This window comes from Oncorhynchus nerka, unplaced genomic scaffold (assembly GCF_034236695.1).
Source record: "Oncorhynchus nerka isolate Pitt River unplaced genomic scaffold, Oner_Uvic_2.0 unplaced_scaffold_4150, whole genome shotgun sequence".
NCBI classification, from domain to species: domain Eukaryota; kingdom Metazoa; phylum Chordata; class Actinopteri; order Salmoniformes; family Salmonidae; genus Oncorhynchus; species Oncorhynchus nerka.
The window spans coordinates 1-12,302 of record NW_027037223.1 but is presented as its reverse complement, the minus strand read 5'-3'; the positions used below and the strand labels follow the sequence as shown (position 1 = coordinate 12,302).

At 44.2% G+C, this 12,302-nt stretch overlaps 1 protein-coding gene and 1 pseudogene across 1 annotated transcript; both read right to left on the bottom strand.

Moving 5' to 3' along the window:
- Positions 1-1,675, bottom strand: part of LOC135566592 (matrix metalloproteinase-14-like) — a 7,551-nt pseudogene extending 5,876 nt beyond the window's left edge.
- A 1,786-nt stretch (positions 1,676-3,461) lies between these two features.
- LOC115115526 (uromodulin-like) lies at positions 3,462-7,260 on the bottom strand. Its single transcript, XM_029644007.2, has 9 exons — positions 7,141-7,260; positions 6,980-7,022; positions 6,780-6,887; positions 6,490-6,698; positions 6,115-6,272; positions 4,982-5,224; positions 4,603-4,777; positions 3,944-4,049; positions 3,462-3,622 (listed from the first exon to the last, which is right to left on the bottom strand). The coding sequence occupies exons 1-9, from the start codon at positions 7,162-7,164 to the stop codon at positions 3,504-3,506; spliced, it is 1,185 nt and encodes a 394-aa protein (XP_029499867.2). The 5' UTR covers positions 7,165-7,260; the 3' UTR covers positions 3,462-3,503.
- Between the last annotated feature and the right edge of the window lie 5,042 nt (positions 7,261-12,302).

The following is a 12,302-nucleotide window of genomic DNA, read 5'->3' as shown; positions in this document are numbered from 1 at the left end:
AGTTATTCATGGTTGAATTGCTGCAAAGAAACCACTACTAAAGGACACCAATAATAAGAAGAAACGTGCTTGGGCCAAGAAACACGAGCAATGGACATTAGACCAGTAGAAATGTGTCCTTTGGTTTGGAGTCCAAATTGGAGATTTTTGGTTCCAATAGCCGTGTCTTTGTGAGACGCGGTGTGGGTGAATGGATGATCTCTGCATGTGTATTTTCCACCCTAAAGCATGGAGGAGGTGTTATGGTGTGGGGGTGCTTTAGAGGCGAGACTGTCTGTGATTTATTTAGAATTCAAGGCACACTTAACAAGCATGGCTACCACAGCATTCTGCAGCGATACACCATCCCATTTGGTTTGGGCTTAGTGGGACTATAATTTGTTTTACAACAGGACAATGACCTAACACACCTCTAGGCTGTGTAAAGACTATTTTACCAAGAAGGAGAGTGATGGAGTGCTGCATCACATGACCTGGCCTCCGCAATCCCCTGACCTCAACCAAATTGAGATGGTTTGGGATGAGTCGGACCGCAGTGGTTCCACAGTGCTAGACCAGGAGGTGTAACTTTTCTCTGTCTCAGAATAGCTCTATAATGTAATCATGACCTTACATTATTACATTATCTTGACATCATTATCAATTTAGTTTCTATCAGTCTGTACAGTATAACTGAGGCTGCCAGTAGCATCCATACTGCATGGTTGACATCTGTCTGCTGGCTTGAGACAGGTAGCCAAACCTCCGCAACCACGACTACAATTAGTCGGATAAGAGCTGGATAAGAGCGTCTGCTAAATGACTTAAATGTAATGTAAATGTATACAACAGAGATAGATAGATGGCGTGAGAGATAGATAGATGGCGTGAGAGCTAGAGAAAGAGAGACAAATAGAGAGACAAGAGAATTGAGAGATTGAGAGCAACATCAAAGGGAGAGCAGTTAAAATATATAGAGAGAGGACAGAGAAACAGATGGTTTCTATTACTTCATGGCATTACTCTTTGAGTCACACCTTCTTATTGGCAGTTTAGATAACCACAGGGTCGGCCCAACAGATAATAGGATAGAGCAGACGTCATTGGGTGTAAGAGTAAAAGCTTTGGAATGTAAGCATTTAACACAAAACAAAACACTTATACACAGATTTTAATCCATGTAAATTACAAAAATTCTACATAAACCGTCTAAATTCGACTACAATATATACCATTAATATAGCCACAAGCAGACGTGTGTCTGGCTGTAAAGTCTGGCGTACAATATTAATATACCACTGATAATCCAATGGAAACAAGAGACCCAGCCAGCCAAGACAGCACAGAGAGCTTGCCTTGCAAAAGCCTTGACAGGGGAATTTAAAAACAAATGGGCCCACTGAGCACAACCAGAGAGCTCATACTTTCTCTGTAAACAAGCATGCACTGCACGCCATGCATGAAGTGGGAATGTTGCCCAATATCCATTAAAAGGTCAAAGGTCAACATGTGTGCATCAAATACGTCCATGAATCAGTGCATGAGAAGTCATTAGATCACATAAAATGCTAAATCAGTTTAGATTACCTGACCAGGATAGAGATCATGGTCATGCAACGTTGTCAGTTAAAGGAAACTAAGTTCATAAGGCGATAGCCACACGACAAACGTACACAACATACTGTACCTCTGCCATGTTGAAATGGTCTTTGTTCGCATTGGTAACAAGGCTGTTGCACAAGAGCAAGACGATTGAGGCCATTATTTGTTTCCACAGCCCATGAATCACTTCTCCAGAGAGATGCCATTTTTATGCAGCCTCGTTACCCGACCAATGGACTGTAATTCAGATGTGATTGAAAATTGAGTCAAGTGATGAGTGATCTGCTATGTGACTGCATAGTCAAACTCTTTGTTGAGTTCAAAATCCAGTTTGTGTTTGTTAGTGTTTACATACCGGAGAGGGATTGCAAAACAACAGGCTGAGAGTGGAATCAGGTGTAGCAAAGGCAGTTTATTGAGTCAAAGATATCTTGTCCTGCCGTTTATCGTGCACGGACCTAAGCAATATGACTCTGTGAGGAGTCAGAATAATTAGGCTGCCTAGCCAGAGTTTACAACAGAATGTATACACAGAATAATGTAGGTGGAGTCTCATTGTGTTGGTCTTCTGACTGGTCCTGAAGAGTTGGAGGCGGGCCTGCTCTAGCCAGAGCGTTGAGCCCCATTGGTGCACAGCAGAGTTCTCTGCTCACATCACCCGACCAGTAGGGGGTGGAGTGTGAGTGAGCGTTGCTTCATGAGATGTGTGTGTGTCAAGGAAGCGTGGATTTAGGGACTGGTAATGTCTGCTTTAGGCTCAGGTGTTTCCTGTTTATGCAAGAGTGCATGTAAGGTTCAATGTCAGTGAGATAGTTTGGCACTCTAAGCTGGTTAGTGTTGCAGGCTGATCTTTGCAATACAGGGGAGTATATTTGCGTGATGGCAGCTGTGTGTCCTTCGGATAATCATGTTATTGCACGTAGGCTCTAAACTTGACTGAGGACACAGGGCCCAGAGTTATCTGAGGGCATCCGGTTTAACCAGAGCTTTGGTCTGCTAGTAATGCTTGATATTAGATTTATATAACATGTTCAACCACTGGGCATTGGATCGTGGCGCGCTGAAATCGGATCGTTTGCGAAACAGCTCGGTTAGAACTGGTAGAAATGATCCCCAAATATGTGATCATGGGTTATTTAAGGCCTGAGTCAGTTTTCCATTTATGCCCAGTTCCTAATGGCCAACACGAGCTATAGGTAAGAACAGCATTTCTTCTGGCATATTAGTATGTTACCTACTTCCCCTTCAGTCAATCGCTTTCCTGCACGATGAGGGAAGAGTAGAGGTGTCAAGCGTCATATTTTGTTCTTGGTAAGATGTAGCCGTACTATACTCAGAACGTAATTGTGGAGGATACCCTCAAACAAAATACAATTGTCTTACAAGTTACTTCCAAGTACCCAGAAGGTCTGTAAGATTTTAGTTAAACCACCGCATGCCTCTTGCAGGCTATCCTGGATTACATTGATAGTCCAATAAACTCACTGCCTTCTGAGAATACAAACAGAGCAGTGACTGCTAGAGAGATCGGGAGGAAAATTAATGTAGCCTACATACTGTGGGAAGTCTATTAGACAAAGCAATTTCTCTTGAAAATAAACTCCGCTCCCCCTGGGGATGAATTATAGACCGACCCCTCAGTTGGCTCCTATTGCCATCTGCTGATAACTAAGAATCACTACACTATTTGATCAAATCGAGTGACACTATAATAGGAGTTGGTGTTTGATGAGACCAGTCATGATTTAAACCAGTAACTCATGTTTGAACTTGTTTGTAACCCACAGCCACATTGAACTACAGGGCTGAATGCTCAGAGCTCTGTGGTAAGTCATGTTTATAAAATGTCAAAGGCACAACATTTCTGCAGAGAGGACTCATTTAATTGTCATAGAAATTATTATTTTTATTCATGTTGGATGTCAGCGGTTTGCTAGCTGTGACAGTCGTCGGTTTCCTGCCTTAGCGATGGTGATTAGGGCGAGGAGGAAGAGGCCCAGGACCCAGATGCCAGCCACAGGAATCATCAGCAGCAGCAGATCTGGAACAAAGTCAAGACTGTTGAAAACACCTCACACCACCCTGCCTCTAGCTGCAACATGAGCCCAGAGGGGTATACTACAATGTAGGATCAATGATTTAGCCAGCTAACGTGCCTAAAGTCTTACATAACCATTTTGAAAACTGAAAGAATGACTCAACCAAAAACATATACCCATGTTGAGCTTTTGTAGTATAGCCCTCTGGTCTACGTCACAATCATTTTTTTTAAATGCAGGCAAGTAGAGTGAGCAAGGGCAATATTTGAGCCCGGCAAGAATATATTTTAATCTTATGTAGATAACGAAACACAAATCCTTACTAGATTGGGGTCGGTCTTGTATGTCAATCCTGATTGGTCCATATGACAGTAGACCATGAGTTGGGTCTCCACGCACTGCTGCCCTCTTGGTTATAGATTTGCACTCCTGTAGCAGTAAAGCATTAATAAAAGACAATCTTGTATGCCATGCCAACTTCTGAAAAGGCATTTTCTTCATGAATAGAAATTATATTTGAGCATTTTTAACCCCTTTTGTCATCCCAATTTCATTGTATCCAAGTGGTAGTTAGTCTAGTCCCATTGCTGCGACTCCCGTACAGACTGTGGAGAGGCGAAGGGCGAGAGCTGTGCGTCCTCCGAAACACAACCCCGCCGAACCGCACTGCTTCTTGACAATGCTTACTTAACCCGGAAGTCAGCCGCACCAACGTGTCGAAGGAAACACCGTACACCTGGCGACCGTGTCAGTGTGCATTGCGCCTGGCCTGCCACAGGAGTCGCTAGAGCACGATGGGACAAGGACAACCCGGCCAGCCAAACCCTCCCCTAACCCGGACAACACTGGGCCAATTGTGCGCCGCCTCATGGGTCTCCCGTTCGCAGCGACTAAACCTGGAATTGAACCAGGATCTGTAGTGACACTGCTAGCACCGCTATGCAGTGCCTTAGCCCGCTGCACCAAAGGCCAGTGAACTTACAGGAATGCAGGGTTCGTCATCGTCCAGGGAGCACAAGCGCACTGCGCAGTGCAGGTACAGGTCATGAGGCTCCACAACAAAGCGGAACATGTCAAAGCTGTACCGGATGGTTGAGGCCTCTCCATTGGCGCCCATTGTCGTATTGAGAAAGGTGACAGTTTCGTCATTCACACACCTGTGAGGGGGAGTGTCTTGGGTTGAGTAAATCCAAGACCTTCATCAAATTTAACACTATTCTGCCACAATTAGTCAGACATGCCAAATTGACCTCAGCTCAACTGAATTGCTCACAGCATGCTAAATGAATTGTTCATGCCATGTTTCAAGAGCAGAAGTAGGCGTACATGTTCCCAGGGATAAATGTTGATTGTCCACTCACCCATTGCGCAGCAGGGTGTGAACAGAGCTGTCTGTCTGGTTGGGTTTGGGGGACTGTGTGGCCCAGCATTCATTCACCCTCAAGTGGAAGACGTCCTCCAGCTCCACGACCTTGATCTCCACATACACCCTGTCCCGGAGGTGGATCAGCGGTGAGCTTTGGAACGCCTCTGTGTAGGTGTGATCTGTGAAGAGGGCCATCTCCACCTTGGCATCCAACTCACCCATCCGCATCACAGTCTCACTGAACCAAAACAGCACAGGATTACTGTGAGAGAAATGCTTGTCATATCCACATTACCTGAACCGGAAGAACTTCTGCTTATAAATCAGTGGTTAGTCCGACATTACTCGCTGTCCCAGATGGCGGTTGCTACCTAGGTAGTATTAATAAAGGTACAAATAAAACAAATTAAGGGTAAGCAAAATATTCTACCAACACTCACTAAGTGAATATTCCTCAATGCCCCACTTGAAAGCCACAACTGTCTTCTAAAAGTTCACGGCTAGGTGCAGGTGGTTTGTTGGAATTTAGAAAATGCCCAGTTAAAGTCAATACATTATCCTCGAGGAAGTAATGCAACAACGGTGTATGCCACTATCTTCCCCATTTCAAATCTTCTCCCATTGAGACAGACAAGTGTCATTCAACACAGCTTTTTTTTCTGAGTCACACTCATGACATGCAGCACTTGTGGACACCCACCGGTCTCAATCAATGAGAATAATTGAAATCAAGATTGCGTCACATGGCAAAAGTGAAATAAACAGCATTTCTCAATTCCAACCAACCACCTACAACTAGCCATGGAGGGTTACAAGACAGTGGTGGCTTTCACAAAGGGAATTGAGAAATAATAACCAAGATTAGTATAACATTTACCTTTAACACCATCAACAGCTGGAACATCAGTAATGTCAGACTAGCAAGAATAACTCCTGGACCTATTGTACAGGCTCAAACTAGAGCCCAGAATTGTTCCTGGAGAGGAAACCCGAGTATCAAATAATAAGGCAATGTGACAAATTGCATCTCAAGTGAGTCTACTTGTTAGGTCGTTCCAGTAATAGACCAAGACAAACTTCAAGTACATTAAGTTGTGATCAAGTCAATTTTTAGAGAGTGGGCCTTACCTAGAGAAGGGGATGATGGGGTACGGCAAACTGACAGTGCGGATGTATGGGTAGATACACGTGTACTCAATTTTTATCATTGGGTCTCTTATTATATTTCCATAGACTTGAGGGGCCGACATGAGAGTTAAGGCATATGCAATGTGAGTGATGTTTTTCTGTTGTAAAAAGAGAGAGCACAATGACAGTAAAAACAAACTTCCAGCTTCATAAATAAGTCACCACTTGGACTTGCTGCGATAACAAGGGTGAAAACCTCTGCCCTCAAATCGGCGCATGACAACTATAGATCAGTGTGTTGAGCCTTGAGATTAGGCCTTTTCTGAGACAGGATTATCAAAGGATAATATGAAGTGTGGGATGAATCATACTTACCTCCAGTGGTTTACCGCCACAGGAAACGTACTGATCCTTTGATATCCGCACAATGTAGTATGGGACATCAGACATAACCTCCTTTTGGGCACGACAAGACTCATTCTTCAAGTGCAGAGATTCCATAGGTACTTTGTAGTACTGGAAAAAGTCCTCATTCACCATGATAGTAATGTAGTCTTTGCCACACATGACATTGATGGTAGCAACTAAAATAAATTAAAACACAGTTTTAGAACAAATTCCAATAGAACTATTGTAGTTATTCTGGTCTACCAAAATGTTTAAACCTTTGTCACACAGGTCTCCATAGTAGCCAACAGCACATTTGCAGTTGCTTTTGTCGAGGGATAGCAAACACTTGGTTGTGTCAGTGCAGTGTGTGACAGTGCATATTCCTGAGAGAAAACATGACATCAATGGAGGCCACTCATGAAATTATCAAGTAAATACTCGCAAGCTATAGAAATCAGACAAATGTGTTTCTCACCAAGGACACGGTCACAGCAGAAAATGACGAGGACCAAAAATACCTGGTAAATTCCACAGTAATTAACCTACATGACATTTAACAAGTTTAATTAATTTTCTACATTGTAGTTTCTAAACGTGTCCTTTTGTTTCAATACAAGCATAACAGTATCTACACACCTTCAAGTTGAATTTGAGCGCCATTGGTTATTTGCAATCTGTTCCCAAAATATATATTTATTTTTGTACTGACTTGAATTACTGGAAGGTCAAAGTAACATAGCCCTGTCTGAAGAATACAAAAAAAAAAAGTAGCCTTATATACTCAACAGATCGAAAGGCCTGGAGCTGTAATTACCATAGACCTAGGTGATTACCTGAATGTAAAACACCTGTTTATTTGTATCTGAGCAATAAGCCTACCTCCAGTCACACACCTTAATTTCCCTCGGAGTGCCCCAACTTCCATCGAGTAACCTCATTGGCCAAGCACAGAAATGAAGTCACCCCATCTTTCCCAGCCTATCAGCAACCTAATTGCACCAGTCAATTGCAGAACCCCTCCTATCCAGAAAAACAAACATTGCAGGGAGAGACATGGCTTAATAGAGAGGTTGATAATTTAGGGAATTTTAATTTCACAATGTTCGTCTCAATTTTTTATGGTCTTCCAATGGAGATGGCCTAGGCCTACTAGTCTGCATAGGCTATAGCTCTGCTAGGGTACTACCCCCCCTAGAGGAAAGACACAGTGGGAGACGGTGGTCTTGTGTTAACAGAACACAGCACACACAACAGTTAAACATTCACGCACCACCACTCTGTTTTATAAGGACATTCACGGAAATCTGTAGCTAAACACGCTTAAAACTACAACCGCAACTAACAAAAATCTAAACACGGGACGTTAAAAGTGCATATTATCTGTTATAAACAGGCTTAAATCAAGATTGGGTAAAGCACCATGGAGGAAAGATAGGGAAACTGTGTGCTTGTATTTTTATGTAATGCTTGTGTTCAAATGGAATGTTCAAATGGAATGTGCCTATGTATGGTGTGTGTATGTGTTTGCGTGTGTGTGAATCCATTTCTGGAGCAGATCAAACCCACTCCTGCAGGGATCGTTTGCAGTGGACCAAAAGTCTGGGCGCCTCTTTTCTTCTGCAGGGTGTTGATAATAGCATAGATCAATAGTAGGATGAACAGCACCAGGACCAGGGGCACGGTCACTATGATCAGGGTCATAACCTTGGCCTCGTTCTCAGCCATCCTCACCACCACATCCACCCCTTTGTCCTTCGCATCAGGTTCATAATCCACATCGTTGGTGTAATCCTAATTGGTCTCTCTGTCCACCTCATCTGGGACTGAGCCAACTGGTGGTTGTGGTTTTGGCTGGTCCACTGTTGGCCACTTGCGGCCTGTAACTGTGTCATCTGTATCTGGGTTCACGCCTGGGGCTCCATCACAGCCCATAAAGTCTTTAAGGATGGATCTGGGGTAGTCTGGGTCATCCTTCATCTTCTGGTTATCAAACCTCCAGTACTTGGAGCCCTTGTAGAAGTATGTGTAAGCTGGGTAGGGAAGACAAATATTGTTGATGAAAAATGTTGAAAAGCACCGAGGGAATTTACTGTGGAAATGCTATTTGTTCATTTTTTTCAAGTTTGAGTCATTAGTCTGTTAACCTGCTTTGGGTTTGCATCTTCTGCTCCAACTCTTGACAAGTTCATCACACTTCACAGGATACTGTCATTGCAGACCTGTGCTAGTCCTGTTCACCATTAGTAATAGTTACAGTACTGTGAAGGAGAAGCCTTCACTTGGACTAGATATAAGTCAGGGGGCTTATAAGGTGAAAGCACCAATTTGTAAGTCGCTCTGGATAAGAGCGTCTGCTAAATGACTTAAATGTAAATGTAAATGTAGAGACTATTTTTAATTCTCCTTCACAAGTACCTATCCCTTTTGATGAAAATGGAAAAATGAAAAACTCCTTATCTGGAAGACATTTGACCATCATAGTTGTTTATTCACTATAGGAAACAGCTTTGAAAAGCATTAGCTGGGGTGGGACTTTGGTGGGAGAGGAGGAATTATGAGATACCTGCGTTAGACAACCTTTGCCAGGCATTCCATGTGTCCAAACCCTTTCCCCTCTCAGCTCAGTATCTATAGCCTCCCTCCATTTTTTACAGCCATTATCCCCTATTATAACTCACTCACCACCATCATCGCTGAGGAAGGCTTCTTTATTCATTTATTTATTTCACCTTTATTTAACCAGGTAGGCTAGTTGAGAACAAGTTCCCATTTGCAACTGCGACCTGGCCAAGATAAAGCGTAGCAATTCGACACATACAACAACACAGAGTTACACATGGAATAAACAAAACATAGTCAATAATACAGTAGATCAAAAGAAAACAAAAAGTATATATACAGTGAATGCAAATGAGGTAAGTTAAGGAAATAAATAGGCCATGGTGGCGAAGTAATTACAAAAGAGCAATTAAACACTGGAATGGTAGATCGGCAGAAGATGATTGTGCAGGTAGAGATACTGGGCTGCAAATGAGCTAAATAAATAAATAAATAAATACCAGTATGGGGATGAGGTAGGTAGATAGATGGGCTGTTTACAGATGGGCTATGTACAGGTGCAGTGATCTGTAAGCTGCTCTGACAGCTGGTGCTTAAAGCTAGTGAGGGAGATGTGAGTCTCCAGCTTCAGAGATTTTTGCAATTCGTTCCAGTCATGGGCAGCAGAGAACTGGAAGGAAAGACGACCAAAGGAGGAATTGGCTTTGGGGGTGACCAGTGAAATATACCTGCTGGAGCGCGTGCTACGAGTGGGTGCTGCTATGGTGACCAGTGAGCTGAGATAAGGCGGGGCTTTACCTAGCAGAGACTTGTAGATAACCTGTAGCCAGTGGGTTTGGTGACGAGTATGAAGCGAGGGCCAATCAACGAGAGCGTACAGGTCGCAATGGTGGGTAGTGTATGGGGCTTTGGTGACCAAACGGATGGCACTGTGATAGACTGCATCCAGTTTGTTGAGTAGAGTGTCGGAGGCTATTTTATAGATGACATCACCGAAGTCGAGGATCGGTAGGATGGTCAGTTTTACGAGGGTATGTTTGGCAACATGAGTGAAGGATGCTTTTTTTGCGATATAGGAGGCCGATTCTAGATTTAATTTTGGATTGGAGATGCTTAATATAAGTCTGGAAGGAGAGTTTACAGTCTAACCAGACACCCAGGTATTTGTAGTTGTCCACGTATTCTAAGTCAGAGCCGTCTAGAGTAGTGATGCTGGACGGGCGAGCAGGTGCGGGCAGTGATCGATTGAATAGCATGCATTTAGTTTTACTTGCATTTAAGAGCAGTTGGAGGCCACGGAAGTTGTATGGCATTGAAGCTCGTCTGGAGGTTAGTTAACACAGTATCCAAGGAGGGGCCAGAAGTATACAGAATGGTGTCGTCTGGCCCGAGAATTGAACCCTGTGGCACACCCATAGAGACTGTCAGAGGTCCGGACAACAGGCCCTCCGATTTGACACACTGAATTCTATCAGAGAAGTAGTTGGTAAACCAGGCGAGGCAATCATTTGAGAAACCAAGGCTGTCGAGTCTGCCAATAAGAATGTTGTGATTGACAGAGTCGGAGCCTTGGCCAGGTCGATGAATACGGCTGCACAGTAATGTCTCTTATCGATGTCGGTTATGAAGAGGGGGATGACCGCGCAGCCTTCCAATCTTTGGGAATCTCAGACGATACGAAAGAGAGGTTGAACAGGCTAGTAATAGGGGTTGCAACAATTTCGGCAGATCATTTTAGAAATAGAGGGTCCAGGTAGTCTAGCCCGGCTGATTTGTAGGGGCCCAGATTTTGCAGCTCTTTCAGAACATCAGCCATCTGGATTTGGATAAAGGAGAAATGGTAGGGGTGCCGGGCAGTTGACCGGGGTAGGGGTAGCCATATGGAAAGCATGGCCAGCCGTAGAGAAATGCTTATTGAAATTCTCAATTATAGTGGATTTATCGGTGGTGACAGTGTTTCCTAGCCTCAGAGCAGTGGGCAGGTGGGAGGAGGTGCTCTTATTCTCCATGGACTTTACAGTGTCCCAGAATTTTTTTGAGTTTGTACTACAGGATGCAAATTTCTGTTTGAAAAAGTTTGCCTTAGCTTTTCTAACTGCCTGTGTATATTTGTTACTAACTTCCCTGAAAAGTTGCATATCACGGGGGCTATTCGATACTAATGCAGAACGCCACAGGATGTTTTTGTGCTGGTCAAGGGCAGACAGGTCTGGAGTGAACCAAGGACTGTATCTATTCCTAGTTCTACATTTTTTGAGAGGGGCATGCTTATTTAAGATGGTGAGGAAGGCACTTTTAAAGAATATCCAGGCATCCTCTGCTGACGGGATGAGGTCTATGTCATTCCAGGATACCCCGGCCAGGTCGATTAGAAAGGCCTGCTCGCAGAAGTGTTTCAGGGGGCGTTTGACAGTGATGAGGGGTGGTCGTTTGGTCGCAGACCCATTACGGATGCAGGCAATGAGGCAGTGATCGCTGATATCTTGATTGAAAACAGCAGAGGTGTATTTGGAGGGCGAATTAGTTAGGATGACATCTATGAGGGTGCCCGTGTTTACTGATTTGGGGTTGTACCTGGTAGGTTCATTGATAATTTGTGTGAGATTGAGGGCATCAAGCTTAGTTTGTATGTGATGTCATCGCATACGTAGGAGGTGGAACAACATGGTTGGTTAAGGCATATTGAGCAGGGCTAGAGGCTCTACAGTGAAATAAGACAGTAATCACTAACCAGGACAGTAATGGACAAGGCATATTGATATTAGAGAGAGGCATGCGTAGCCAAGTGAACATATATGGGTCCAGTGAGTGGTTGGGCTGGATGGGGACATGGCGATTCAGACAGTTAGCAGGCCGATGCTAACAAGCTAACAGTTAGTAGGCCGGGGCTAAACAAGCTAGCAGCTAGTAGACCGGGGCAAGCTAGCAGTTAGCAGGCCGGGTTAGCAAGCAAGCAGTTAGCATGGGCTAGCAGTTACATACCGGGCAGGTAAGCTAGCAGTTAGCAGGCCGGGGCCGGAAGCTAGCAGTTAGTAGACCGGGGCAAGCTAGCATTTAGCGGACCGGGTTAGCAAGCAAGCAGTTAGCCAGGGCTAGCAGTTAGCAAACCGGGCCCGGCAAGCTAGCAGTTAGCAGACCGGGTTAGCAAGTAAGCAGATAGCAGGGGCTAGAAAATTAGCCTTTGGGGGACGTCGCGATGGGGGTAGGTCTGTTTTTGCCTCTTCGTGCGGTGACGTCGC

Coding starts and splice junctions, on each gene's coding strand:
- LOC115115526 (XM_029644007.2), bottom strand. CDS start 7,164: ATGGCGCTCAAATTCAACTTGAAG. Junction 5,225..6,114: donor CCCATCATCCCCTTCTCTAG/GTAAGGCCCACT, acceptor GTTTTGGTTCAG/TGAGACTGTGATGCGGATGG. Junction 3,623..3,943: donor ACAAGACCGACCCCAATCTA/GTAAGGATTTGT, acceptor ACTTTGTTCCAG/ATCTGCTGCTGCTGATGATT.